A 27,343-nucleotide genomic window follows, 5' to 3' on the forward strand; every position below is an offset into this window, starting at 1 on the left:
GAGTTCCTCACTGCCATCCAATCTCCTACCGAGAAGGCAAAGCCAAGCACACGGTTAAAGTGGAAAGGGGGCTAGGAAATGATTAAGGTCATACTGTGAAGGTCAAGGTCAACAGAAGTCCTTGCAGAGTTGTACTTAATTGGAAGCTAAGGTAGATCCACTTACAGGGCTTCCCCTTTCCTCTGAACTTCTTAACGTCTCCATCACGGACTCGAGTCCCACGCTTGTATCATGAAGCCGAGGGAGCTGAGGGAAGACGGTGCGAAATAAGCCCCGGCCACCAAACCGTAGCCTTGGGTGGGGGAAGAGAAGCTGGGCCGGTGCCGTTATCGGGGTGAAGCCACACTCATCCTGCTTATTGGGGCCTCACAGAAAAACCCGCTTGCTCGCTGGGTCATACATACTAAATTAAGCTTATCCGCAGCTTTTTGCCTTTTCAAGCATCTAAATTACTCTTTTTTCTCAGGGAACATGGTAGGACTCAGGAGAAAGAGAGTCAATTTCGAGTTATAAAATCAAAACGACACTGAACGCTAGAGAGACGGAGAGATGCAAGGGAATAAGCGGCTCCGAGTGCACCTGAGCAATCGAAACAAATTTACCTTCTGGAGACTGTGGGGAAGACATCCCTCAGCAATGATCATTTTATGCCCGTTATTCCATTTTAAAATATATCACACGTTCATGGATAGGCTGCTTTATTTAGCATGCCAAATACTTTTAATGACCATAAAGAACGATCCTAAGAGATTTTGTGGATTTGTTCTTTTCCCCCCACTCGCCCCCCCAAAAAGTCTTAAATTCTCCCATTCCAAATTATCCATCCAGTGGGATTTCCAGCGGTTAATAATCTGTAAAATGCTCCTCATTCGAGACAAAGACGAAAAAAGAAGGTTTTTAAACTGCCAGCGTCACAGTTAGGAGAAAACAGCCTGCCAGGCACGGGAGCAGAACTCAGCCCCGTGCTCCCCAGTTCTTTTAGAGACAGGTGGGCTATTAAATCACAGATAAATAACAAAATCTAATGACACACACAAAAAAACACGACACCAAACAGAGATCAGACAAATCCAGGCAGCTAAATGCGTGTAAATAAGGACCCAATTCAGCAGGCACACGAGTAATACAAACCTCACAAGAGCCGTTTTTTCCCCAGGACGACTTTCAGGCTCCCAATTCACAAGAAATAAATGGGCTCAGCCCACCCTTAAATATGAAATAAAAAGACAGTGGCACCGGACTGCAGAAGAGCCCAAATTCACCGAGGTTTTATTAAAAACAGGAATAGGTCAGTTCTCTTCCCCCAAAGGAATGTCCAGGGCTTGTTGGAATTATTACTCCAAGGTAGTTTCTTTATTAAATCCACTGCACGGAGATAGAAAGACAAGGCCAGGGAGGGCCAGAAACACGCCGGGAGTCTTACCCCAGCCACAAACTAAATTTAACGGGAGATACCCGGAGTCAGTATCCTCTTTGCTGTGTCTACAAACCAGATGTCATTTGAAACCCAGGCTAAATCCTTAATGAACTAAGGAATTGTGTCATTAAATAATCCACCGACGATAAATACATCACCTTGGCTCTTTTTCCCCCAAAATTAAGAGTGATACGCCAGGTATAACTTTTGCTGCAACCTTCCTGCTAACCAAGGACAGGAAACAGCCACCTGGCTTTGGAACCCAGGTTTGCCTCGAGTTAAAATCAAATGTTAGTGAATAAATTAGTTGGAGTGACTTTAGAGACTCGCTGTCCTGCCCCGGCCTGGTTAGCAAACAGTTTTTCAACCTGGGCAGTCATGGGGAAATTGCAAACCCAAGCTCGGCGCCAACCTAAAATGGGTTCCTGAGACACCCCCGGCGTGCGAATTAATTCTATTTGTATTAATATTGGGAAAGTCACGCAGGATGCCACAGCTGGTTTGGTGCGACGCTCCAGCACTCTCCGCAGCGTTTTCATCATGAAAATGACCGCGTTTTGAAGGCTGTGGCGCACCGTGTGAGAGACGTTACGAGGGCGAAAAAGATGAAAGGCTGAAAATCTCTCCCCTGGTCTCTGCCTATTAAACACCCTAGCTTTTCAACAGCAGGGCAGGTCTTGATGCTAAAGAACAGGGCACCGTATTCAATTCCAGTGCCCGGAGGGGTTTGGGTAATCCTGTCTCTTTACTTGTCAGGTCCCACCACTTGGAAGAAGTCAAAAGATCGGGGGCTCCAAAAACAAAGGCCACCAATTGCAAACTGGTGCAGCCATTAGGGGAAATAGTATGGAGAATCCTCACAAAATTAGAACTAGAACCCCCGTGCAATCCAGCAATTCTGCTTTGGAGTGTTGATCCGAAGAAATCCCAAACACTAATTTGAAAAGATATCTGCCCCTCTGTGTACTCTGCAGCATTGTTTATAACAGCCAAGATCAGAAGGAAGCAACCTAGGTGCCTGTCAGCAGGTGAGTGGATAAAGAAGCGGTGCGTATATACAATGGAATATTACGCAGCCATAAAAAAGGCTGACGTGTGGCCATGTGCCACAACACGGGCGGATCTAGGGGGGATTATGCCAAATGAAATGAGTCAGACAAAGACAAATACCGTATTATTTCACTCACATGTGGAATCTAAAAAACAAATGAACACACAAAACAGAAACAGACTCAGAGATAGAGAACATTTGGATGGTTTTCAGATGGGAGCGCAGTTGGAGGGAATGGGTAAAAAAGAGGAAGGGATTAAGAAGTACAAATTGGCAGTTATAAAAAAAAGTCACGGGGATATAAAGTACTGCACAGGTAACCCAGTCAATAATATTGTAATGACCAGGCCTGAGGTCAGCTGGGTACTAGACTTATTGGGGTGACCACCTCATATGCGGTATAAATGTTTACACAATATTTTGTATACCTGAAACTAATGATAGAACATTGTCAACTGTAATTGAAATTTTTAAAAAAACAGTAATTTAAAAAAACAAAACAAAAAATAATGCCCACCACTCAGGTACACAAGCTAAAAAATGCTCCTTGTGAGAAGGTGAAAAAAAACAAAAATGACAGCAGCCCCTGGCCGAGCAAATCCGCTCTCAAGAGCTCCCATGGACGGGGAGGGGCAGAGGCCGAAGTCTTCTTTGAAAAGCGTTTGTCAACCGGCTGCTGTTTTCCTGGTGCCAGGCACCGGGCTGGTTTGGATCAGCCTAAACCAGGTAGAGACAAACACCTTCCCTTCCGTCGACAGCCTCAAACGTTTCTTAACATCCAACACTTTCCTGCCTTGGCAATGAGAACACCCCCTGGCGTGGGTTGTATTTCTTTCCCTTCCGGGCTTCTGGGGAAGGCGTCAAGCACGTTACGTTCATCGGCTGCAGAGAGGGAGGAACACCAAGGAGAGTGGGAACAAACGCGGCTCCGCCGCCTAACCGGCGATTCCCCGACCGACGGCTCTTTCCTCCCCCGGCAAGACACCCGACGCGGGCCTTCGGGGTCTGATGCGCTGCTAACCCCTCACACCCTCCCTCTCTAATGGGTTCTAGAAAAAGCACAGGAGACTGCCGCTTCAGCAGCCGGGGGAAAGAGGGTTGATGTGCCTTCCATAGTTATTTTTACATTTAATCCAAGAGCAAGAGAGGGCTGAGCGGCCCAGCTGACTCTAAAAAGCATTTTAGGAAGTTGGCAAGCGGACCACCCCCTCCCGCTGCCTCCCGCTGTGAAGCAACCGGATCTGGGGGATAGACGTGTCCGTCGGAGGTATCACCAGCGCGGATAATTAAGTTAGCTCGGCAAACGAGCCGCGCGCTTTGAAGTGTGGACACAGTTGGTGCGCTAACCTTTCCCTCGCCCCAAAGGCTAAGCCCCACAATCTCCTCACACATGTTAACAATCCCGTGACCTCTGCTCAGGCCTCATTATCACATCGTTTGGGTCGCCCCACCTCGCGGGGCTGCTGGTAAACTGAGAGAGGGAGAGGGAGCGGCTGACTCGAGCCCAGGCTCCCCGGGCCTGGGAGCACCTTCAGCCGGCGGAGCCACAGCTGTGCCGACCTCGCTCTGCTGCGGGGCCAGGGAGCCGCTGGCTGACCCAGTGCTCTTCGAACTCCGAATCCAGACTAGGAAAGTCACATGAGGTGGTTCTAAAAATATAGGTTACTGGATCCCAACCTCTAGAGGTGCTTGTCCAAACCACTGGGCTGCATTGTAATGAGCACGGAAGAGATTCTAAATCTGTGGCCCTTGGACTACGCTTTTTACAAAGCGCTAAGTCGAGTCTCCTAAGACTTTAGCGGTATGTCCAGCGGTATGACCCCGGCAACCGCCCAACCCTTCACCCATTACCTCTGGGGCTGTCCAAATACGTTTTCCATATTTTATATCATTTAATCTCCCGAGATGGAAAACAGACAAAATACACAAAGCCCAGAATAGATTACCTGCATGTCAGGCCTCGCCTCCACGGGGCACAGGAGGGCGGGAGGCCAGGAGCTTGGGAAGGACCGAAGCCGACATGAGCCAAGTGTCGGGCATCCTGCAAACCATGAGCCTTCCGTATGCTTCGCTGGAGCTGGTTGGACAAAACAGCCTACCTGGCCCGGCCGGGCCTGGCTCAGCGGTTGAGCGTCGATCCAGGCGACCAGGGTTCGATTCCCAGTCAGGGCACATGCCGGGGTTGTGGGCTCGATCAATGACTCTCTCATCGTTGATGTTTCTATCTCTATCTCCCTCTCCTTTCCTCTCTCTGAAATCAATAAAGATATATTTTATAAATAAAAAAAAAAACACAAAAAAAAACAGCCTACCTGAACTGCAGGTAGGAATCGGCCTGCAGGCCCAGAACGCTGCTAGGAATACATGGGGGTTTTGTTTGTTTTTGTTTGTCGTTTTCAGAGACAGGAAGGGAGAGGGAGAGAGAAATATCAATGATGAGAGTCATTGATCGGCTGCCTCCTGCACGCTCCCTACTGGGGATCGAGCCCACAACCTGGACATGAGCCCTGATCGGGAATCAAACAGTGACCTGGTTCACAGGTCAAGGCTCCACCACTGAACCACACCAGCCGGGAAAGCCTGCTATGAATGCCCTTGGTCCCCGGAAACAGAATATGTGATCAGGCCTCTTTCTATCCCACGCTCTACCCCGATCCTATCAGTCTGTGTACAGACTCCCCAAACTTGAATATATCCTTCCTGTGTTCTAGTTTGGGTTTTCAAAGACAAAAAGAGGCAAAAAAAGCAAAGAGACCACGAGATGAAAGAAAACGGGACCAGAAGGGCCCTTTCCTCCAACTCCAGTCCCAGTTGGGGACCCCGTGAGCTCGGTGATGGAGAGGCCTTTTACAGTAAGAAAAAGGCAGAGGTGTTTCAACAGCTACTGGAAAGATAAATAGCTCAGGATATCCATTAGTGCCCCATAAATTCTGCCGCTCAGAATGCTGATGCATTTCTAGTGATTTGTGATGCTTTCCTCTCTGGTTTTTGATGGCCACGGAGGTTTAATACAATAGACGGGTTCGGCAAAGGTAAGACGTCTGGCCGGGGCAAACTTAAATCCTGGGACCCAACACCCCCGGTCGGCGTGAATGCAGCGGACGGAGCTGGCTTCCCCCGTCCCACACAAATCCCACTGGGAGGGTGACTTCCGATGTAGCATTTCCAGGGAAAACTCCATTGTTCGATGTGTTCCTGAAGGACCTCCCGGGAGGTTTGCCTAGAGAAATTTCACCTTTCCAACATGAGGTTTTAGTGGCTCAAACCCACCCCGATGGTGATATTTTAAAGGGAGAGAGCTTCCTATCCCACTGTACACTCCGGGATGAGACAGGGGACCAGGGGATGGGGGCGGCCCCCCATGTGACCGGCCGTTCTCTGTAGTTTACGCACAACCTGAAGGCCGGTGCAGCGAGAATGGTTATTGGAGAGGAAACAACAGACGGCTAAGGGACTAGGTACAGAACCGGCAAGCGGGGAGTTACCAAGCCTTTCTCTGCTTCTTGCTCTGTAAGCAGATGTCAACCTGGTTTCTGGTGGCAGCCCTAGCTTCCCAGAGACGCTCTCGAGCAATAGATAATTGCACCGTAGGACAGAGACTTGAGCAACCAGGGGCATTTAGAAAAAGAAAGCCAGCCCGGCCAGCGTGGTTCAGCGGTTGAGCGTCGACCTAGGATACAGGTGATCGGGGTTCGATTCCCGGTCAGGGCACATGCCCAGGTTGCAGGCTACGCAGCCGATCAATGACTCTCTCATCATTGATGTTTCTATCTCTCTCTCTCTCCCTCTCCTTTCCTCTCTCTGAAATCAATAAAGATATATTAAAATAAAATAAAAGAAAAAAAAAAAAAGAAAGCCGTCTTCTTTCCAAACATACCGTCTCCACTCTGTTCCTCACACCTGCGGCCAGGAGCCCCCCTTACTCATATGGACACAAGGACTGAAGCGTCCGGGTTCTGAAGGTCACGCTCACGGGGCCTCCTCTATGCAGGTGCTTTGAGGACTAACTTAGTAAATGGACAGACGCTTTGGCTGGTGCACAGCGAGCTCTCTATGGATATTGATATTGTTGGGATGCCGACTGTTATAAGCAGCTCAGTTAGTCACAACACCTGTTTGTATCCCGAATATTTTTTTACAGCGAACATGGGACGTGTTCGTATTTTTCATCTTTATTCTGCGTCCCATTGGGAAAACGCTAACCATGAAATCAGCCCATTTAGAAACGTCTGAAAATACCGAAGCCACCTCCTTTGTCCCTTCCTTACCTTGTAAACGCTGGAAGAGTGTGGAGCGAGCCTTCCTGACCTCAGCGCTGCTGACGTTTGGGTTGGACAATTCTCTGTTGCATGGGGGCTGCCCTAGGAGGCCTAGGATGTTTAGCAGCGTCCTGATCTCTACTTACTAGACGCCAGGAGCACCCTCTCCCCAGCTATAATAATGAAACATGTCTTCGAACTTTGCCAAATGTCCCTTGGGGGTCACACTGGCTCTCAGCTGAGAGCCACTGATCTGGAGTCCACTTGAAACAGGCCAGTCAGCCACAGGCGCGGTTCCCTAAAACAACCCCCCAACGTAAGGCAGTGGGCTCCCGCCCCTGATTTCACTCACGCCCCAAACGGCACGTTGCTGGCGCTGAAGTGAGACCCAAAGCCTTGGGGGGTGGGCCAGTGAGGTGCTTGGTACTAACAAGGTACAGAGAACCCCCTAGTCCAAACTTCCTCCCCTATGCAAACTCCACATTTAATTTTCTGCAAGATTACCCACAATAATTACCAAGTTCCTACAGCACAGCCCTAAAAGCTTGGCACCATGAGCTCCATGCGAATTGATCTTCTATCTCTTACCTTCACTGTGGACTGTGTCCGCGTGACGCGGCAAATGCACGCAGGCAGTGTCTCCCTCTAATTTTTAGGACTATCAAAGTGAAGCTCTACTCAAATTAAATTGATGATGAGGTAATCCAAGGGAGGGAAACACAGAGCGAAGCTCTCGCGTACCAACAGCACCGAGGCGGACCGCGTTGATTTCGAGCGTGTGTCAGGACTCATAGCTGAACGTCCTAAACATAACGTTGAAACAGCAGTGGGCAGCTGCGGCTGGTCCGTGATGGTCTGAAGGCCAAAGGCTGACATCTGTATGGCACCTTTTTGCACGTGCGAAAGCTCACCTACTGCGCTTGGGAAGCATCGCCAATAGTCTGAACGGGCTTCCTCCTGGAACGACGGTCACCTCGACGATTTCAGGGCCATTACCAAATACATACTTTCTCTATCACCGAACTAGAACAGTGGCTTTCAACCTTTTTTCCCCCATGGCGCACATGAACTATTTACTAAAATTCGGCGGCACACCAAAAAAATGCTGTTTCTGCAGATCTGACCAGAAAAAAAAAAAATAGGTATAATTTTGATTCATTGACACAGGACGGTGATTGTTGCGTTGGCGGTTGTCGTGTTTTTTGTTCGACAATCTAAGGTGAAAAGAGCTCAGTGGCCTTGACTAAACAGTCAGGTGCTGCATGTTTTAAAAATTCTTGCAGCTCACCGGTGGAAAATCGCCGTCTTAGACTTAAGCCAAGCCCATAAATTCGCCGTACAGCACGGAGCTGCGCTTGGTTATTAGTAACCCAGGGCTCATGGGAGAGAGAACACACACTCACGTCACCTTCTAATATCCACATGGCTCACGAGGCTTCCTTTCAAAGGGAGGAAAAGACGCCGTATTTGAACCAAGCATCGGGCCTGTGCCGTTTCACGCTGCGGGGACACGCACCGCTTCGGTGAAGGAACGCTGCACTGTCTGCCCACGTAGGGATCTCATTTAGTCGTCCTTCCGCTTTTTCTTAAAGATTTTTAACTGATTTTTTATTTTTTTTAAGAGAGAGAGGAAGGGGGAGGGAGACAGAAGGAGAGAAACAGCGATGTGAGAGCGAAACAACCGTCGGCTGCCTCCCACACGCCCCCGACTGGGGATCAAGTCTGCAAGCCGGGCCTGGGTCCTGACCGGGAATCGAACCTGCAACCTTTCGGTGCCCGGGCCAATGCTCAGCCACACCGGCCAGGGCATGTCCCTTCACGTCTAAGACAATAGGACTGACAGAGATGACATGGTAAAGTGGGGGGGTACTGCAGATAAACACGGGAACTCGGCTTCCACGGACAAGGCCATTCCCTTTGCTTAGAGCTGCCTCAACGCCACCTTCTAAGGAGCAGAGATTTGACTCCCGCACCTCTGCCTGAATTCAGACAGAGGGGAAAGCCTGAAGACTGGGGGGGGGGGGGGCGGCGTTTCCCCTCTCCCTGCCTTTTCTCCATCATTTTTTCAGACAAATACAAATTCAGAATTTTCGCACCATCTTGTAATCATAGCGACCACACCCAGCACAAAAAAAAACACCGACATTAACTTATTTCTTCTAACATTTCTTCCCCTTCCTAACTTTCTTTACACTCAGCCTCTAGTCCTACCCTGCGCCAACCCCCTTCCAAGACTGGCGTCTCTAAGAGGCAGAATCAATCCGGACCGAGATGTCCCAAAACCTAATTTCTAGTCTTCTGCTCTCTTTTGAATAGTCTGTGTTACTGTGAAGAAGCCACTTAATCTTGCTGAGTTAACTCAGCTGTAAAACCAAGATGATAATTTGTGACTCCATAAAATTTCACTACACAAATATCATGCGTTATTAGAAGATATACTTAAATGCAGAGAAACCGCGGAAGGGGGTCATTCTCGCATGTTATTTCAGCGGACGCGATCAGACAATTATTCATCACAACAAGCACAGTTATTCTCAGGCAGCTTTTTTTCAAAAGCCGGTCATATGTACGGTTCCATCCCTTTCCCCCCGTTTCAATCCCTCCTCTCCACCTACTTCATCTAAGCACGGAAAGGTGCTAACTGGGCAGCTACCATGTATTTTATTTTCCCCAAGAAGGATCTTGGGGCCTTTGCCTGGTGGCCTAACTTCAGGGCTTCTGCTTGAACTGATTTTAGAAGGTGTTCTGACCTTGGCATTAACCTTGAAAATGAAAGGATTTCCCATCTCCCTCTGTCCACTCTGCCTGGGACTGCATCTTACTTCTCACACAACAGTTTGGTCCCTCCTCTCTTCCCGCTCCCCTGAACTTACCCAAACCCACATCCTCAAAGCAAACAGGAGGGCGGGAAGCACCTCCAGGAGGGGAACTCCATCTGCTGTACAGACAGAGTGCCAGTCGGACACGCCGGGGGGCAGCAGGCAAACGTCTGGGGCAGACCCACAGCATCTGGTGGGCCCCAGGGAGCTCAAGCACAGGGGCACAGGATTCTCTCCAGGGCCCAGCCCGGATTCCTGGGGAAACTAGAATGTCATACACCTTAGTCCCTGCATCATTCCTTACATCCCAGATGCCAGTACTGCAGGCCTGAAGGAGAGTGCAGGGCCTGCGTGAGAGGATCACCCTCTAGTGCGTTTCCATTTCCCAGAAAGGCTCCCATTGTATACACAGGTGTGACTGTCCTCCATCCAGGTGTCCCCAAGTTCTTAGACATTGATGGCGTGATAACCACACCAATTAGAAGATGTCCTCACATTACAGAGAAGCATCTTTCTCCGGAGGGTCAAAGACCAGAGGATGACTCTCGTGTCTACTGTAAGTTGCTATGATCACAGGGAAATAAATCCGTGCATAACTCAGTGTCTTTATCTGCAAAATTAGAAAGAAAACGACTTATTTTAGCCCAAGATTTTAATTTATTTTTTTGGAAAATCAATCCAAGGAGAAGTGAAAACTACTTTATGTAAAAAGCATTAAATATTAACCACCTATAGTCTCCTACATATAGATTTCATCTAACTTACGCCCAGAGTTGCAAAAGCTCAACAGGACTTTCAAAAATCTCCAGTGTTAACACGTGAAAAAGTGGAAATATGGTTCTAACTTCATCTGTCCCCATGTCGGGCGGTGCACCTGCCCTCTGCCCTCTCCCTTAGTCTATGTCTTTGTTTGTCTTCACTCCAAAAAACGCTGTTTCTCCAAAGAGGGCACACAGGTGGCCAGTAGACATAGGAAAAGATGATCGACCTCACTAATCATCAGGGAAACGCAAATCAAAACCGCAAAGCGACATCACCTGGCACCTGTCAGAGTGGCCGCCACCCACAAATCCACAAACAACAAGTGCCGGCGAGGGTGTGGAGCAAGGGAGCCCCCGGGCACCGCTGGCGGGAACGTGAGCTGGGGCAGGCACCGTGGAAGCAGCACGGAGGTGCCTACAACGATTGAAAAATAAAGCAGCCACGTGACCCAGCCATTCTGCTTCTTGGTATTTATCTAAAGACAACAAGAACACTAATTCAAAAAAGACATATGCACCCCTATGTTCATTACGCTATTACTTGCAATAGGCAAGATATGGAATCAACCTACGTGTCCATAGATAGATAGATAGATAAGAAATAAAACATATACAATGTAATATTACTAAGATAGATAAATAAAGAAGAAATAAAACATATATACAATGTAATGTTACTAAGATAGATGAAGAAAACATATATACAATGTAATATTACTAAGATAGACGAAGAAAACATATATACAATGTAATATTACTAAGATGAAGAAGAAATAGAACATGTATACAATGTAATATTACTAAGATAGATGAAGAAAACATATATATAATGTAATATTACTAAGATAGAGGAAGAAGAAATAGAACATATATACAATGTCATATTACTAAGCCATAAAAAAGAAAAAGGTGAAATCTTACCATTTGCAACAACACGGATGGACCTGCAGGGTATGATGCTAAGTGAAATAAGTCAGACAGAGAAACACAAGTGTTGTGTGATTTCACTTATATGTGGAATTTAAGAAAAACAAAGCCAGCGAGTAAGCAAAACAAAACAGAAGACGACCCACAGAGAGAGAACAAGCTGATGGAGTGCTGCCAAAGGGGAGGGGAGTAAGAGCATGGGGAAAATCTTCTAACTACAGAGAATAACAGATACCTGTTGTCATGCCCATGTTTTCCATTCTAATCACAGGCTTTTCTCTCTGCCCTTGGAAGGCGAGAGGAACCCGCGCATCAGTGTGCTCCCCACCGGCTGGACCACCGGTCGAGGGTGGTTTAGAAGATTGGCTGGGAAGTGTGAGAAAGTCGTCCCCCAGCAGCTGTCCCCGCCTGAGCGGTCCCGTGGATAAACAAGGGTCCCTCTCCAGAGATATCTGCTGGCACCTCCTACTCATTCCTTTCTGGAAAAGAATACTCCTGCCCTCTTGAAGAATGCGCTGCCTTCCACACGCCGCTGCCAAAAACCCAACTGTAGGCCAAGACCCATCCGACTGAACCCCTCCACGGCTTTGATTCAGTCCTTACGGGGGTCAGCTGCTGGGAGGCCACGGAGAAGCCGTCCATCCCGCGGCGCAGGGGGCTGGGGTGTCAGCTCTCGCTCGCTGCGGGGCATCTCCGGGGACCATGCCCCCTCCCCCGACAGCAGCAGAAAGGACGGGGCCTTGCGGCTCCTCCGAAGGTGTCCCTTTCCAAAACCAGGGCAACATAAAAAGACCATCCGGTCTCAGGTCCCTCTCTCTCTCTGAACTTTTCTGGCTCACAAAATAAAAGGAGACGCTATGTAGCGGAGCGAGTGTATGAGAGCCAAAGGATGCAGAGACAGAAAAGGGGGGGGACGACGGGCGGAGGGAGGGACCGAAGAGGACAGGGAAGGGGAGAGAGGCAGACGGTCAGAGGACGCCCCACGCGTGTGCAGACGATCCTCCGCAGCCGCCTCGTGGCAGCCTGTGGCCTCCATGCCACCCGCCAACTGGTTATTACCGCTCTTGGGTGTGCACGCACTCATCTTCGAGAACAACTGGCCACCACTATTTTTAAGCTTTTAGGACGGATGCAATTATGAATTTCTGATGCCTTCCACGTGTCCCATCTGCTCTGCACTCAGGCAATCGGGTCACAGATAAAAGGTGCACATCGCCTCAATACCCTAGTACCACAAATCCTAAACACAAAACTAACAAACCGAAGTCATCGGTTCCCCTAAATATCTTTGTGTTGCAAAAAATGATAATAATTTCCATGAAAATAAAAACGTCCAGTAGTAAGATATCAATTTGGCTTTCGGTAAATGTCATAAAGCACTGCAGTATGCTACAAAGCGAATCGCCGTCTCCGAGTGGTGACACGTTCCCGCAGTGCACGGTTGTCCCTAGCACAGGACCAAGCTATGACGTGAACGGAGTCTCTCTCGGACCCAACACTTAGGGCAGGACTCCACCTCACTATATGTTTCCTCGGTCAAAACCAGCGACAGTTTATTAAGCACCTGCAATATGCCAGATGTACTGGGGAATACTATCTATGCATTAATTTCCTCATGTAAGCCTTTCACCTGCCCACGGGGGTGCTCTGCTCTCCTCAATCTACAGAGGAGGGCCTGGGACCTACCTCAGAGAGGTGACGTCACGAAGCAAGTGAGGCCCGGAGCAGAGACTCCGTCCCACCCATGTCTGGCTCCAAAGACTGTCCTCCTAACCCCGCTGAGGCTGATACTTGATTCCTGTTTCTTGGATTTGGAGAACCCAGGCCAGGGGAAGTAAAAATAATGTCTTTTACTATCATTTACCCAAACCCTCACTTGAGCTTTGTATCCCCATGTCAGCGTCGAATTACCTCTCCTCCCCTCCCCCAACGTGAATTATGAGTTTATTTTTTTTGTTTGTTTTTAAGGCAAAGTTCGTATCAGAGTAGCAAACACACCACGAGACCCTAGCTAACCGTGACACCGTGACGAGTTCTCCAGTCTAAGTAACGCAGCCGGGCTCGCCAACATCTTAAAAAGCTTAAGTTAAAAAAAAAAAAAAAAGAGGCTTACGCATGAGGACTTTGTTAACACTTGCAGGTCTAAAAAAAGAGTTTGCTAGATACAAGTCTTACGTATAGATTAGGGGTGCTCTTACACCTTCCTGAGCCTCTCCCTTATAACCCTCACGCTTTATTGAATTTATCATAGTGGAGGTACTGACAGAAAAATATAAACACCTGAGCTTCTGTTACGCAGTATGATATCTACAGATGCACAACTATGCATCTATTGAGAAATATCCGAATGTCAGAAAGGAGGCGAAATATAAACACATCGTTCCCGCCTGCTCCAGGATGACACAATTATTTCATGTCCTGAGGGGGGGGGCATGGCTCAAGATGCCCGTTCAGGTCCGGTTCACCTTGAGACACAAGGCAGTCAGACGCAGGCCTCGCTCCCGGTGCCCGTGGCTGTCTGAGACGGCGACTCCGAGCCCCTTCATTCCTGTACCGACGAGGTCCACCCTCCAAGTCTGGCTTCCCAGTGCCCCGTTTCCCCAGTTGGACAACCAGAGTTTCCCTCTTCATTTCCTTTGACTAAACACAGCTGGCGTCAGGACACCCAACAAACCACCGGGTGAGCACTCAACAGAGGTACAACTTGTTCAGATCTCTCGGTTAAAGGTGAATTTAAGAACATAATCGTGCGGAGCCTGCGGAAGTCAGAGGGCCGGGGGGGGCCGGGGATCTATCTGCATGGGCTCATTACCATATTGCAGAGAAGTTGCTTGGAAAGCAAATAACAGTTTTCAGAGAGAAAGACCGGTATTCGAGACTCCGGAGATTCAGGAAGGGAGAGAAAAGACAGTTGTATCCTGTAAAAGCCAAGGGACAAAATGACCTGTCCCTCTCACTTCAAAGCTAGGGGGCCGCTCGCCCACCAGGAGCATGACCTTCCAGGAAGGAAGCCCTGGAATCCCCACATTCCCGTTTAGTTTCTAGAATAAAGCTACTTACTGTGAAAATCCACAAGTCCCCACAGTCTGCCCGGAATCACACTGCCCAGCCTTCTCCATGGGAGCAGAGAGTGGGGACGGCCAAGTCTGTGGACACAGCGACTTGGGTTGACTGGAGACAGGTATGTGTTTGGGGGGGGGGGGGGGAGCGCAGTTAGAAAAGCAAGACTTTCCCTTTAAAACTGAACAGAAGCCGATAGCACATCACATGACCTTTTACCGTAATTTCTATTAAAATCATTTCATGTCTGGTTGCCTCTGCTCGCCTGGCTCATTTGTATTGTTTACAACAAGTCGCTGCACTGGCGGTTGGTGGTGGCTGGATCCATGGTTACCCGCTTTCACATTCACTAGTTAAATGGAATGCAGCTCCGCTCCGGGTTTCAGGGAGCAAGCTCTTAGGAAACCACAACCCGGCTATCAATCAGGCCAATCGGAGAGAAATTAATCTCACACACGCAAGTATCGGTGCGTATTAAAAATTGATAGGCAGGGGGCCCGGACTTCTCTGGGTTGGAGTTACAAAAGTGGACGAGCTGAGGCTGGACTTGGAGCCTCGGGATATTCAGTCCGTGGTCTATGTCTGACAGCCATTCGCGCTGTGCATCTAAAAGGGCTTCCGAGGGTGATGCGACCACCCTTGAAAACAACCCCCCCCCCCCACACACACACCACAATTTTGTGAGCACTTATTGCCCCGGAGTGTCCTGAGGATGGAAAGAGTGCCTACACACAGGTTTAACCAGACTGCAATCCCAGCAAGTAACTTAAGGACATTCACGCAAGACAGTAAAACACCCAAGCAGAGAGCACGGGGTAGGTAGGGATCAATTAAGACAGAAATCTCCGTGGAACTGAATTTCCTCCATATGAGTAAATTAAAACTGCAAACTAATCTGTTTGACTCAGAGCAGCCACGGTACAAATTCATTCTCCTGCCCATGCATGTATGTGGTTAATTCTTTACAAACAGAGCGAACTTGTTTCTCGAGATGGACATGACCCACAATTATCATCCCTAATAAACAAGTAGGAGTTTTACAGCTTAACGCCCACCCTAATCGCCCCCCAAGTCACTGGATGGAAATGCCAAGTGAGAGCAGCAAATAGTTAAAGCGAACATACTCCAACCCCATCTACTGCAAAGTCACTGTATCAGAAGCTACAGCTGATTTGTCTCCTCAGAACGAATTGAAAATGAATGTAACCTAACGTCGTCGGAAAAAAAAACACACACCCCTCCTGCCCCGCTAATCGGATACCGTATAAAGGTTGATTGCAGCTCAGCCCAGCACTGTCGCCTGAATCGTACATACTCACGCGTTCTGGGTTCTTCCAAGAGTTTGGTGCAGTTTCAAGGACAAATGTCTTAAGGGAGCCTCTCCACCGTGCAGCAAGGAGCCTAGCTCGGATCTGATGACAGGGGCATGGTGCTCGATCTGACAGCCGCGGAGGGAACTTCCTGCGTGCAGAGGAGGTCCTGGAGAGTCTCGGGGTTAAAGAGGCTGCTGGAAATGTGCTGGCTGGTCTGTTCCCGGGTTGTGTATACACAGGAGCAGCTGATCCGGGTTTGCAGCCCTGCAGAAAGGAACCTTCACTGAAAACCAATGGCATCACATTTCAGCGGGGCCGGTGCCAAGTGCTGGAGAGCAGAGCAACCTTTGACAACTCCACACAATCTGCCCGCCCGGGCCGACCTGACCACCGGTCAGCGGGGCGGGGGGAGAGCACGGCCCCCACCAGGCTGCACCTCCAGCGTGTTAGCGGGCTCCCTGGGAGACCAAACACAGCTACCCACCGGCCTCTGACGATGCTGTACTTATTCCCTGGACTTATATATATATATTTTTTTATTAATCTTTACTCGAGGATATTTTTTCCACTGATTTCCAGAGAGAGTGGAAGGGTGGGAGAGATAGGGAGGGAGAAAGAGAGAGAGAGAGAAACATTGATGTGAGAGAGACACGTCGACTGGGTGCCTCCCAACTGGGGCCAGGGATCGAGCCTGCAACCCAGGTACATGTCCTTGAACGGAAACCAAACCTGCGACCCTTTAGTCCCCAGGTCGACGTTCTAACCACCGAGCCACGCAGGCCAGGGCCGGACTTATCTTAAATATACTCTCTGTCTCTGCCATCCTGACCTCCCACAGGCTATATTTTCACAGGATTTAAGAGCTGAGTCCCAATTTCTAACATGTATTTCCCTCTGTTTCTTACATAAACCCTCAAGTCCACAGTGCATTACTAATCCTGCACTGTCCCTCTGACGTCCCTCACAAATGAGTTGGGGGGGAAATAACTTAGGGTTGGGGAGTGTGGTACCCAGTTCTGTATGCTGCTTCCAAATTTAGAGGCTGGGGTTTTAACAGGACCGTTTGGTTGGGGGTCATTTCTTACTGTTCATGATGAACTTCACCCCAGTAGAACCTGGTAGGATCGCGACGCTCTGGGGACATTCGGAGCAGGGATGCAACACAGACCACGGAGTAGGCCATTCATTGGGTGGGGGAATCACCCTCTCTACCCCCCTTATGACTGAGAGGGGAAGTTAAGAGAGGGTAAGAGGCACAGGGGTGGGGGCTGCCGGTTGCTGTAACAAATCTGGCCCAGGCCCCTGCTTGGCCACGTCACTATCTGTGTTCCTCCCTGACCTTCCTCTCCTTTCCGTCCCAATGACAAGTCTAGGTTATGGTATATTATACGGTATTTTCTCACTATTGCGCATTTTACTTCAAAGGGCAGAAATCAGAACTGACAGTTTAACAAAAGGCCACGTTCGGCGGGTCAGGCATCCCGGGGCCGTGGCTCCCACTCCTCCGGCTGGGGACTCATCCCAGGGAGGCCCTGGCTCTCACGTGGACCTGACTATTGTTCGGAAGTAATCATAATCCCCGGACATCGGAGGGCCCACGGAGCGTGATGAAAAGCCTGGGCTCCGGTGCCAGGTAGGCTTGGCTTCCTATCCTGGCCCTCCCGCCGTCTACCTGCCTGAGGTTGGGAGTTGCTCCCTAAGCTGCTGTTTTCTCATCTATGACACAGAGACAATACAGCGACCGTGCGAGATTACTGTGAATATTTAAGGAGTCGCATACGTCAGGGGATGGCCACAGTGCCTGGCATCCGTGCGTTTACAAACATTTACTGAGCCTCCTCTTGGAATCGGGCACAGTGCCAGACATGGGGGGGGGCAAAGTCATCTGAGACTGGCCCCTGCTCTCGAGCGCACTGCCACGTGTCGGTCCTTCCTTTTTGCCTCCTAGAACTCATGTAGTCTCCATCATAAAGCACGAAAACCTTTCAAATACTTTGTCTCCTCTCATTCAAATACTTAACACATGGCCAATCTTAGAGAGACTCCAAGCCGATTCTTGGATCTGCCATTTGAAGATATATTGCCTGTACACACAGCCCAAATGTCTCAAATAACTGTTGACCTACTGCTTCATTTTATGCTTTGCAACGTAGTCCATTTCTGATGGGAGAATTGGCTAGATGTTTATCAGTGAATCATACATAAAAACAACAAAAAATATTCTTGAAAGAGATCTGTATAGAATCTAGAACTTGGAGTTTGACTCATGTATTACATTAATGAGTTCTGTTATATCCTGGAAATCTTTTTTTAAATGGAATTTATATCATTAATTATAAGGATTTACTGCCAAATGATGATTCCTCCGGCCTTAACGAAAATCCAGGAAATTAAGATTAATGTCAATGCCAAGGCAGGAGCGCTAGTGACAGGCGACGTTTGAGACAAAGAAAAGTATTATTCAGTGTTTTTGTTTTCAGTCGTTCGTTTGTTTATTTAGACAAGCCTTGGCCATCTGTAGAGGAAACTAAGCATGCTCCTCACAGATTGGCAACAGATAGGTTAGAATTATCAAGCTTGCCACACTTAAGTGCCCAGCTGCATACTATTTTCTGCTTCCTCCCTGACCAAAGTAACGTGTAAAGTATCGACCACGGTTCTTGGGCCACAGGGGACAGGAGACGTGCCCATCAAAGACCACTCTGGAGGGAAGCAGATCAGCCTAAGACCTGGTTAGGCCTGGTCAGCAAGGAGAGCTGGTCGACCCAATGACGTTTCCTCGCCGCCTTAAACTACAGGGGTGGGCAAAAGTAGGTTTATAGTTGTTTGCATGGGGGGGGGGCGGGGAAACACATGATACAATTAATTAATAAGTACTAATGCAAGAATAAACTATGTCATTTCACAATTCACAATGACAAACCTACTTTTGCCCCACCCCTATAAATACAGTTTTCAAGCACTTTTATACCCCCGGGTCTCGCTCAATTCTCACAACTATCCTGGAAGCAGATACTTTTATTATTTATATTTTTACAGATAAGCCCAATTCAGAGAATTTAATAATTTTACAGATTCACCCCGGGCAATCAGGGGCCCCAGCACAAATTTCAAAATGGATGCTCTACCTTCAATCCCAAAGCTTTTTCCACGTAACATACGTGGCACGTGCATACATTCAATTTTCTCATCTGAGAAAGATCAGTTAAATGCAGACCAGGCCGTCGTACACGCACACGCACACACGTGCCTCCACCTTCTACCTTCACCCATCTCTTCTGCTCTCGCATCCTGGACCATTACTTCAGAGAATAAATTTTCCTCTCCGCTCTCCCTCACTCCCCCGCCTCTCGATGCATTTGGGTGTCAGGAAACAAATCTCATCTTAGGAGGAGTGCTCATGTTACATTATTCCCAGCGAGGGGAAAAGCCATATGCTTTGCAACCAGCCTCGAAAAATCCTGAAAGTTTCTTAAAATCCCTCTCAGAGATGCTGCAATAGTTCTCACCCATCTTCTGAACTTCCAGTTAATTACATGCACGTTCTCTTAAACATCAAACCCTCCCGTGTCTGCGTAAGTGACAAACTGACACTCAGTTCTATGGCCTTTTTGTCATGTTTGTCACTTGTATCATAACAGAACTGTTTTTTCACATTTGCCTCACCACCGATATGCAGTATTCCACCCAAATAAATAACGTGGGTGTGTATGGCCTAATCGAGCAATCAGCATTCAAGATCGCCTTCTGAGGGGAAAAAGTATGTTTTAAATATCTAATAATGGATCTGCATGTGAAAAATTTTAATGCAAACTTGAAATTTCATAAAGCTTTCATTTCCAGCCACTAAACCTGAGCTCAATTACTACTCCACATACTAATGTTTCTGGCCATGGCATAAGGCCATACTTCAGTCAATAATATGTTTACAGAATAGAAATAAACAGGAATATAACTCATTGGTTCATTCATTATGAATCAATTATTTAATTCAGGGGCGAAGGAAGTTGGAGACCATCAAGGCAGACCCCTCCCTTTTAGAAATGAGGAGACCAAGCTTCGCTGCTCAGACAGTAACGAGATCAGACTATCAGCTCCGCTTCGGACCATTCTGACTTGTCCTTAGCCGAAGATCGATGCTCAGCGGTATATGCATTAGCTAAAAAGAGCAGATTTCTAACTCTGAAGGTGATGGATCTAAAGGATCATCAGGTATTATGCCCCATTTCTGCAACCTTTGGAAATAAATGTTCATACTAAATAGAGAATGAATTTCTGATAACTGAATTAAACGGTTCCTCTAAATAGCCAACTTTGGATTTCTTTCCACACATAATAACTTGGAAAAATATATAGCCTGTGTTTACTGTGGCACTATAGCCACAGTCTCTAAGAAGAGCTATAACTCGCTAACAATTTTCCTGATTTATGTTTGAAAACATACAGGGCATGAAATGATTTCTGCAACCTTACATTTTCCTCAAGAGCACTGGTAGGCAGGAGATATATTCCAAAAGTCATGTTGGATTGCTTGTTACAGCTCCTTTTATTAATAGAAATGTGTGATAGGCAATTATACATGATCCACACACAGAAAAAAATATCATTGGATGATGCCCCATTAAAAGAAGTAACAATATCAAAGAAAGGAAAGGAAAGAGGAAGAGAGGAAGGAAACTCTAATAAAAGAATCTCTTTTCATAAGATGTTTACAATGTAAAAATGGATTGCCTTCTTGAGTAAGAATGTGCAATAAAGATTCTTCTAAAGAACAGTTTATGGGTAATGTATGGTTATAAACTGTAACACACTCTACAAATGTTATTCTTGCTCTTCGTATGTAACATATGTGGAAATTTGCTTCACAATCTATCATTGTGCTAATAAAAATAGGTATTCGTGAATATAAATTATATTGGTCATAAAATTAGCCTTATTAACCTAATATATCTTAGAGTAAGATCGGATTTAAATGGGCCACCGTGATAACACAGATATCTGGAAACTGTTTATCCTACCGCGCAAGTATCTTTCAGAGCAGGAATACAAAAGTTTCGCCCTGTTTCATGCAAAGTTAACCCCCTGAAATTGAATCTTCAAGACAGTAAACAGTACCATGTCAGATGCGCATATTTGCCAAGTTAAAAAAAAAAAATTCTTTTGTAAAGGGAAGTAAAATAAGCACATTCATTAATTAGTATCCGGTATAGAGTCCTATCCAGGTTAATTTACTTTAGCAGCTGTACCACCTGAAACAGCCATAAATGTTCATAAGTAAATAAAATATTGTTGAATCTCCTGTGTCTTGCACTTTATCACAGGGATTCCAAATGCATTCGACCCTCTTTCACGGTAACTATGGTCACTCCCTTGTTTAAACAAACAAAGCATCCTTCATAATAGCAACATAAACAGAGGCCTGATTTAAAACTACCCATGATTCTTCACAACCTCGGGAATTACCGAGCACAATGACAGCAACACACCACTAACCATCTGTACACAGTGTGCACGTCGGGGTGGCGGGGTGGGAGGTGGGATTCGCACCCAAGGCAACGGAGCAGGTAAGCTAAGAGGGTGCCGGCCTTTCCCAGCTGGAAATCATCAGGGTTGAGTACATTCATGGGATCTGATCTCCAAGAAAAAGAAAAGACTGCCCCACAGGTTCTGGCTCTCCATTGCGGCCGGCCACCACCGTTGATGACAAAACCAAGCGCTGTTTCTACATTAGGTTCTAAACAATCAAAAGAACGTGATTGCAGAGAAAGACCCCTCTACTCTCCTACAGTGTCCCAGCCCTGCCCGCTGGCATGAGAAGGTGAGGAGCTCTTGGGTTTTCTGCATAATTCCCTGCTCTGATTCCTACTACTGCACAGCAGTGCTAACCTAACAACTACACACACGGCTGAACTAGTCCAGAGCTTTATAAAGCTAATAGCAAAGTGACAAGAGAACAGGTCTTTGTGTGTACAAGATGCCCGAGTACCTTATTTTGACTTTATAAAGACATGGTGAATGAATTTTTTTTTCAAATCACAATATTGGGAAACGTGGTCCATCATGACTTCACAATGACAGATTCTAATGTGCGTGGAGAAATTTTCAGTGGGTTTTCTCCTAGCAGTGGTTCAATGGAAAGATTCACCGACGGCTCCCTGGAGAAAACAGGAGCTCTGCATTTAAATGGAGATACAGTATTTTGAAATGCACAGTCCCTAAAGGGCAGACACTGGCAAGGTTTCCTAGCAAGAGTAACTCAGACTGTGTCAGGCACTTTGGATGCTGAAGTCATCCCCATTTCCCAGGGTCGGTCTGTTTCCATCGCATCGGTTTCCCTTGTGCATCTTGCTCATTCTTTGCAAGAGTTGCGGGCGAGAAGTCAGAATTCAACCTGGCTCCGTTGCAAAGTCCCCACACTAACAACGAGCAATTGCGACCACAGGTATTTCTGACGTGTACAGAAGACGACACAGAAGGTAGGCTGGCCAGAAACGCTAAATAATTGAAGAGTATAAATGACTTACTAGAGTAGTAAGCCGAGTTTACGTTGCAGCCTGTTGAAAGCCATAAAAATCCTGTGTAAAAACTTTATCTTGTGGTTGGCCATGACATTGCCTATCTATTATTCAAAAGTATCTCGCCAGTGTTTTTCTTCATTAATGTGGCTTTTCATGCTTCCCTCTAGATCTCTCTCTTCCCGCAGTTTTCCAACAATGTCGAGACAAGTACAGAATTCCTATGTTCTACCATGAATACCCCTCACGAAGATAATGACATCTTCCATGGCTAATGGAAACCAGTCGCGTAGGTCAATCTGGAAGGCAAACGTGAACTTCCTCAGCTAGAACGTGTTTGCTTTCAATGCAGCCAAACACGCAAGACTTAAAATAAAATTAAATAAATAAAAAATAAAAGAAAACAGGACTAACTCTACTAGTATTGATGCATCTGTAAACAAATGGGGGAGCTCGTAAATAACCCCCTTTCCTGTGACACACTAACCCGGGGGTTTGCCTAGATCTGAAAAGCCACAAGGTCTGGCCTGAGTGTTCACCTAAGGTACACAGCACATCGGCAAAGAAGAAAAAAAGAGACACCGAGGGATCAATGTACAAACATCAGCCCATTACCTCTGTCAGGCTCTTGCTAAAATTCTAGCTGCTACTGAAACGTCCCTGGAAACAAGAGTCATGCATAGCACACAAACATACGTTTGAAAGACCACCTAGGCCAGCTTCATGACATACCAGATTCTTTACCTATTTGAAGGAAAAGAGGCCCTACTATCACAGAGACTTCACCTCCACCTAGGTCTCTACGTCCGTCCCTCCTTTCTATCCGATGCCCCTCAGCTCAGCTTTGAGAGCCGGAGAACTATTCAAATTTCCCTCCCTTTCCCACAATGGCAGGAGTGTTTCTCAGGTTGGCTAAGTCATGTTGATAACATCAGATCTGCTGGACAGGAGGGAAAAAAAATAAAAATCCTGACACCACTTCCAACCCTGTGGCTCGCCTCCCCTCTTGCCTGCTGCTTCGGAACTTGGGCGTCTTCCAAACACACTCCCCCGTTTGGTCTCTGGGCAGCATGGGAAACAAAGGAGAATCTCTCTTCAAAACTGGACCAAGTCTTCAGCTGCTCCCAGCACTTCACAACCCCCGCAGGGCTCTTGATCTCAACTTAAGAGTGTTAAGCAGGAGTGTTTTGAAAGGAGTAGGAGGTCATACGTGGCCCTGACTGCTTCTCTTAACTCACATGCTGAGAATGCCTCTCTCTTTTTTTTTTTTTTCCTGTGATAGAGAGAGAAGGTGCTATTTTCAGCATCGCCCTCTGGTTTATGATAGCAACATCATTTGCTTTCTGTGTGAGTCTGTGTCTCGCCGTTCGGCCGCTGGATCTGGTAGTACAACACAAACACAGCAAGCGTGTTTCCCGACCTTAAGCAGACCCATGTGGCAACTCGCAACATAACCCAGGCAGGCACAATAAACAAACACACACAGAACCGTTCCCGGGCACCGAGGCACCCGGGGCTTTCTCCAGGCCCTTCTGGACTCTTAAGGTTCTGAAAGGGGGCCGGGGATGAAGTCACCAAAAGGTCATGGAAAGCAAGGGGACAGAAGAGGAGGAAAGCTTTGCCCTCTGTGTCTTTCTCTAAGAATCTTCCATCACCAAACATAGGGGGGGGAGACGGGAAAGGGGGGGCCTCTATCCTGCAGATGTTTCTAAGGGACTTGCCGGGTAGCAGTGGGTATATGTGGTTTGAAATACTTCCAACGGTGGTACTGTGACCTCCCTGCAACTTCAGAGTCTCCCTGGGGAAGGGGAAGGGGAAGGGGTTGGGGAGATGGGGGAAATGAGGCGGAGAGGCCAGGAGGGAGACACCTAGGACGCCAGCAGCAGCAACCACGAGATTTTCCAGCCCCTGACAAGCAGCCCTCAACTCCAGCGGCCACCCTCTCCCCACGACCCCTTCCCACAGAGACCAGAGGGCTCCCTCCCTGCCCCCCTGGGACCCAACTCTGCGCGCACTCTGGCCACTTAACCAAGCCCTGAAGTCTCTATCCAGGAGTGGGGGTAGGAATGGGAGAGGTGTTTAAAGAACAAATCCCCTTGCCATGAGGATTTCTCTGTGTCTCCAGCACACACTCCGCAGGCAGGCCGGCAGCTTTGCAGTCGCGCTCCAGGCACGTCTCCAAGAGGCCGGGCAGCACTTAGGACTGAGGTGGAATGGAGGGAGGGGCTGGTTCGCTTTTATTTTTATTTTTCCAAGACACTCTAACACAAGTAGGGAGGGGGGTGGCCATAGAGACTGCAACCAGGGCTCCCAAATGGAGAACGACCCCCCCCGCCCCCCCCGCCCCCCCTCCAGGCCAACGTCTGTCTCCAGATGTTGCTGAACCCAAGGATCCGGATGGTTACCTTGGCAGGGTCAGAGAGAACTGCGGCAGGGCGCGCGGGGAGCCGTCGGGTGGGGTGAAGGGGGCGGGTGGGTTTAAAGGCGCCAAGCCCCGCCGGTGTCCCCGGCTGGGAAAGTCTACGGAGCCCCCCCACCCCCCCGCCTCCCGTGCGGGAACCTCGCGCGCGCACTCACACTCACACTCGCACTCGCACACGCACACACGCGCCTCCCCTCCCCGGGCGGGCCAGGGGGTGCGGGCCGGCCCGCCGCGGGCAAGGGCACAGCCGCCCGTGCGCCCCCCACACGCGCGAGCGCGCGCGCGCAAGGCGCAGGCCTGGCCCCCGGGGTCCGCGTCCCGCGCGCCGGTCACTCACCGAGCGGGGCTGCAGGGCGGAGGGCGCCGCCACCCCGCGCCCGGCGCCTCCCCGCGCCCCGGGACCGGGACGTCCTGCTGCCCGTCCGCCGGCCCGGGGATAACTTGGCCGGAGAAGCGCCGGGGGCCCGCCTCTCCCAGGGTGGGTACGTGGTATGTGCACGTTTCTGTTTTCATGCGTTTTCTTTTTTTTTTTAAATAATAATAATAATAAATATCGATTTTTTTTCTTTTTATGGCCAAAACAGAAAACCTGGGGCATCAGCGCGTTGGCATAACTGGCGCCCCTGGGGCGTGGGTCCGCGCGGGAGGCTTTGGTGCCCCTTTAAATCCCGCTGCTCCCGCAGCCGCCGCCGCAGCCCGGGGAAGCGAGCACGCGTTCGTCTTTTGTCTTTCACTTTACCTTCAGGGTGACATTCAGGGCTCCCTTTGGACCGTCGCCGGTCCCCGCCTGGGCAAAACAACATGGAAAAAGCCGGGCGGGGGGAGGGGCGGGACGCGGCGCAGGCAGCGGCCGGCGCGCGGGGGCTTCCATCCCGCCCGCCCTCCGGCGGCTCCCGGGGACCCCAGGCCCGCCCGACCCTCCCCCGCGCCGGCCTCCCCGCTACCCACCGGGCCCGGGCGGAGAAGCGGCACCAGGACGGCCGGGCGCGTCCACGCGGGGCCAGACACTCATGTTCGCGGCGGCCACTTGCTGACTTGCATCTCTCGGTTGCCTTCCCAGGGTGTAGGCCTCTCGCCACTGGAGCTATTTTTGTCTCCCAGAGCTGTTCTTGAAAGCCTTTTTTAAAATGGGGAGGGGGCAGGGGAGGCAAAGAGAGACAGAGAGGGAGGGAGACAGAGAGAGAGGGAGAGAGAGGGAGGGAGGGAGGGAAAGCAGAAGCCCGAGCCCCTAGATGAGGGGCTGTACAGACGCATCAGGAAATTGGGGGGACTCCTGGCACCTGGCCCATCAGGGGAGTTTGAAAGGACAGACAGGATAACAGGTTTTTAATTGAATTCTTCTGCAACAGCCGGAAAAGTTGCCTGTGTGTGTGTTTTGTTTTCATTTTTAAATACAAAGATATTCTTGTTGGCTCATCACGGTATTTGTCATTCTTGCAGTTTATGTTCTCTAGCATCAGTCGGGAAGGTGTCGGGTATAGCCCTTGATATTTACTTCTGCCGACGTGAGAATGTGTTGCAGGTGGTGTGATGACAGGACGGGTAGAGCAGAAACCAGGTCCTTTTTTATAACACGGAGTCTGTGTTATCCGTACGTTGGTCGTTTGGTGCGTTGTCTGCGGCGTTTACTCGTGGTGTGCGTGTGAATCGCCATGTGGACAGTATGGGAAAAATAAATATCCGGCGTCAGGTTTGGCGAATATTTCGGCCTGCTTTGTCACTCATTCCTCATCTGGGATAGCAGGATGGGCTTAGGGACCCCCGCCCCCCCTCCTCGGAACATACACACACGTCCCTTGTTGACCTTGGTCACCATCACGCATTGGGGTAAAGTCACTGTGCCTACTGACTCCAAATTCCTGAAAGATGACGGTAAAAGCCGAGGTTGCAAAAAAAAAAAAAAAGGCAAGGGGGAAGTGTCAAATCTGAAAAGCAAAGCCTTTCAAACTCATCCAAGATCAACTACTGCTGCCAGAGGTTTAAAAATAGTTTACCTATTTCAGAGGTTGGCTAAGTTTAATGAAAGTAGCAAGGAGCTTGTTAGATCTCCTTCCCTTTGGAGTCACAGACCAAGGATCCCTAGAAAATTCCGTAGGGAAGACATTGTCCAGTTATGCAAAGGCCAGGCCCTAAGAATCCGAGAAGAGCTTCCCTAATGTAAACCTAAGAGGGTCTCGGAACTGTTGACTAGTAGATTCCGAAACTTGAATGGTGCCACCTCACCCTCAACAGCTGGACGCACCTCCCTGGCCCTGCTCACCAGTCCCCTTGGCATGCCGGCGGAGAACTGGTGCATTCCGGCCAGTGCTTGGAGGTTATCGGTGTCATGGACAATCTACACAAGGCAAGGCCTTTTCGGAACCGGAGGAGGCATCCTCTCTCCACATTACCGGTAGCTTCTCAGGAACTACCCAAGAGGGGCTTGTTAATATTCAACCTACCAACCTGCTTCTCCAGCTTTCTCACTTATTAACCTCAGAATTGGACCCTTGAAGACCCACTGCAAAGACAAAGGACCATAAACATTTGACTCACTTTAATCCCTTGAAAACCAATTTTTTAAAATTTATTATTATTTTTTTTTCAGACAAATGCCTTCCATGCTGTTTGTCACCCACCCACCGGCCGGTGGTTTCCTTCCCCCGGGTCTGAGATGTTTGAGCAACCAGCAAAGGGGACAGGCGGAGTACCCAAGTTCCCCCAGAGGTTTGAAGAGATCCTTCTAAGCCCAGATTCTCCAAATCCAATTCTGCCTAAGAACAGCTGTGTTATTTATTCAAGTTCAGGCTCCCCAGACGA

The 27,343-nt window shown here is 48.7% G+C and overlaps 1 protein-coding gene across 9 annotated transcripts in view; it reads right to left on the reverse strand.

Moving 5' to 3' along the window:
- ESRRG (estrogen related receptor gamma) overlaps positions 1-27,343 on the reverse strand; it is a 404,445-nt gene that overhangs the window by 348,272 nt on the left and 28,830 nt on the right. For 2 of the 9 annotated variants that reach the window (XM_081123852.1, XM_081123851.1), the window contains exon 2: positions 15,614-15,871. The exons of 1 other annotated variant lie outside the window; for it this stretch is intronic. Coding sequence is in view for 1 of the 8 variants with exons in the window: in XM_081123843.1 (XP_080979969.1) it covers positions 14,295-14,353 (59 nt within the window). In the remaining 7 variants the exon portion in view is untranslated. 6 more of the 9 variants (XM_081123849.1, XM_081123853.1, XM_081123850.1 and 3 more) reach the window with 6 other exon arrangements.

This window comes from Miniopterus schreibersii (genome assembly GCF_964146895.1).
Source record: "Miniopterus schreibersii genome assembly, chromosome: 21".
In the NCBI taxonomy this organism is placed as follows: domain Eukaryota; kingdom Metazoa; phylum Chordata; class Mammalia; order Chiroptera; family Miniopteridae; genus Miniopterus; species Miniopterus schreibersii.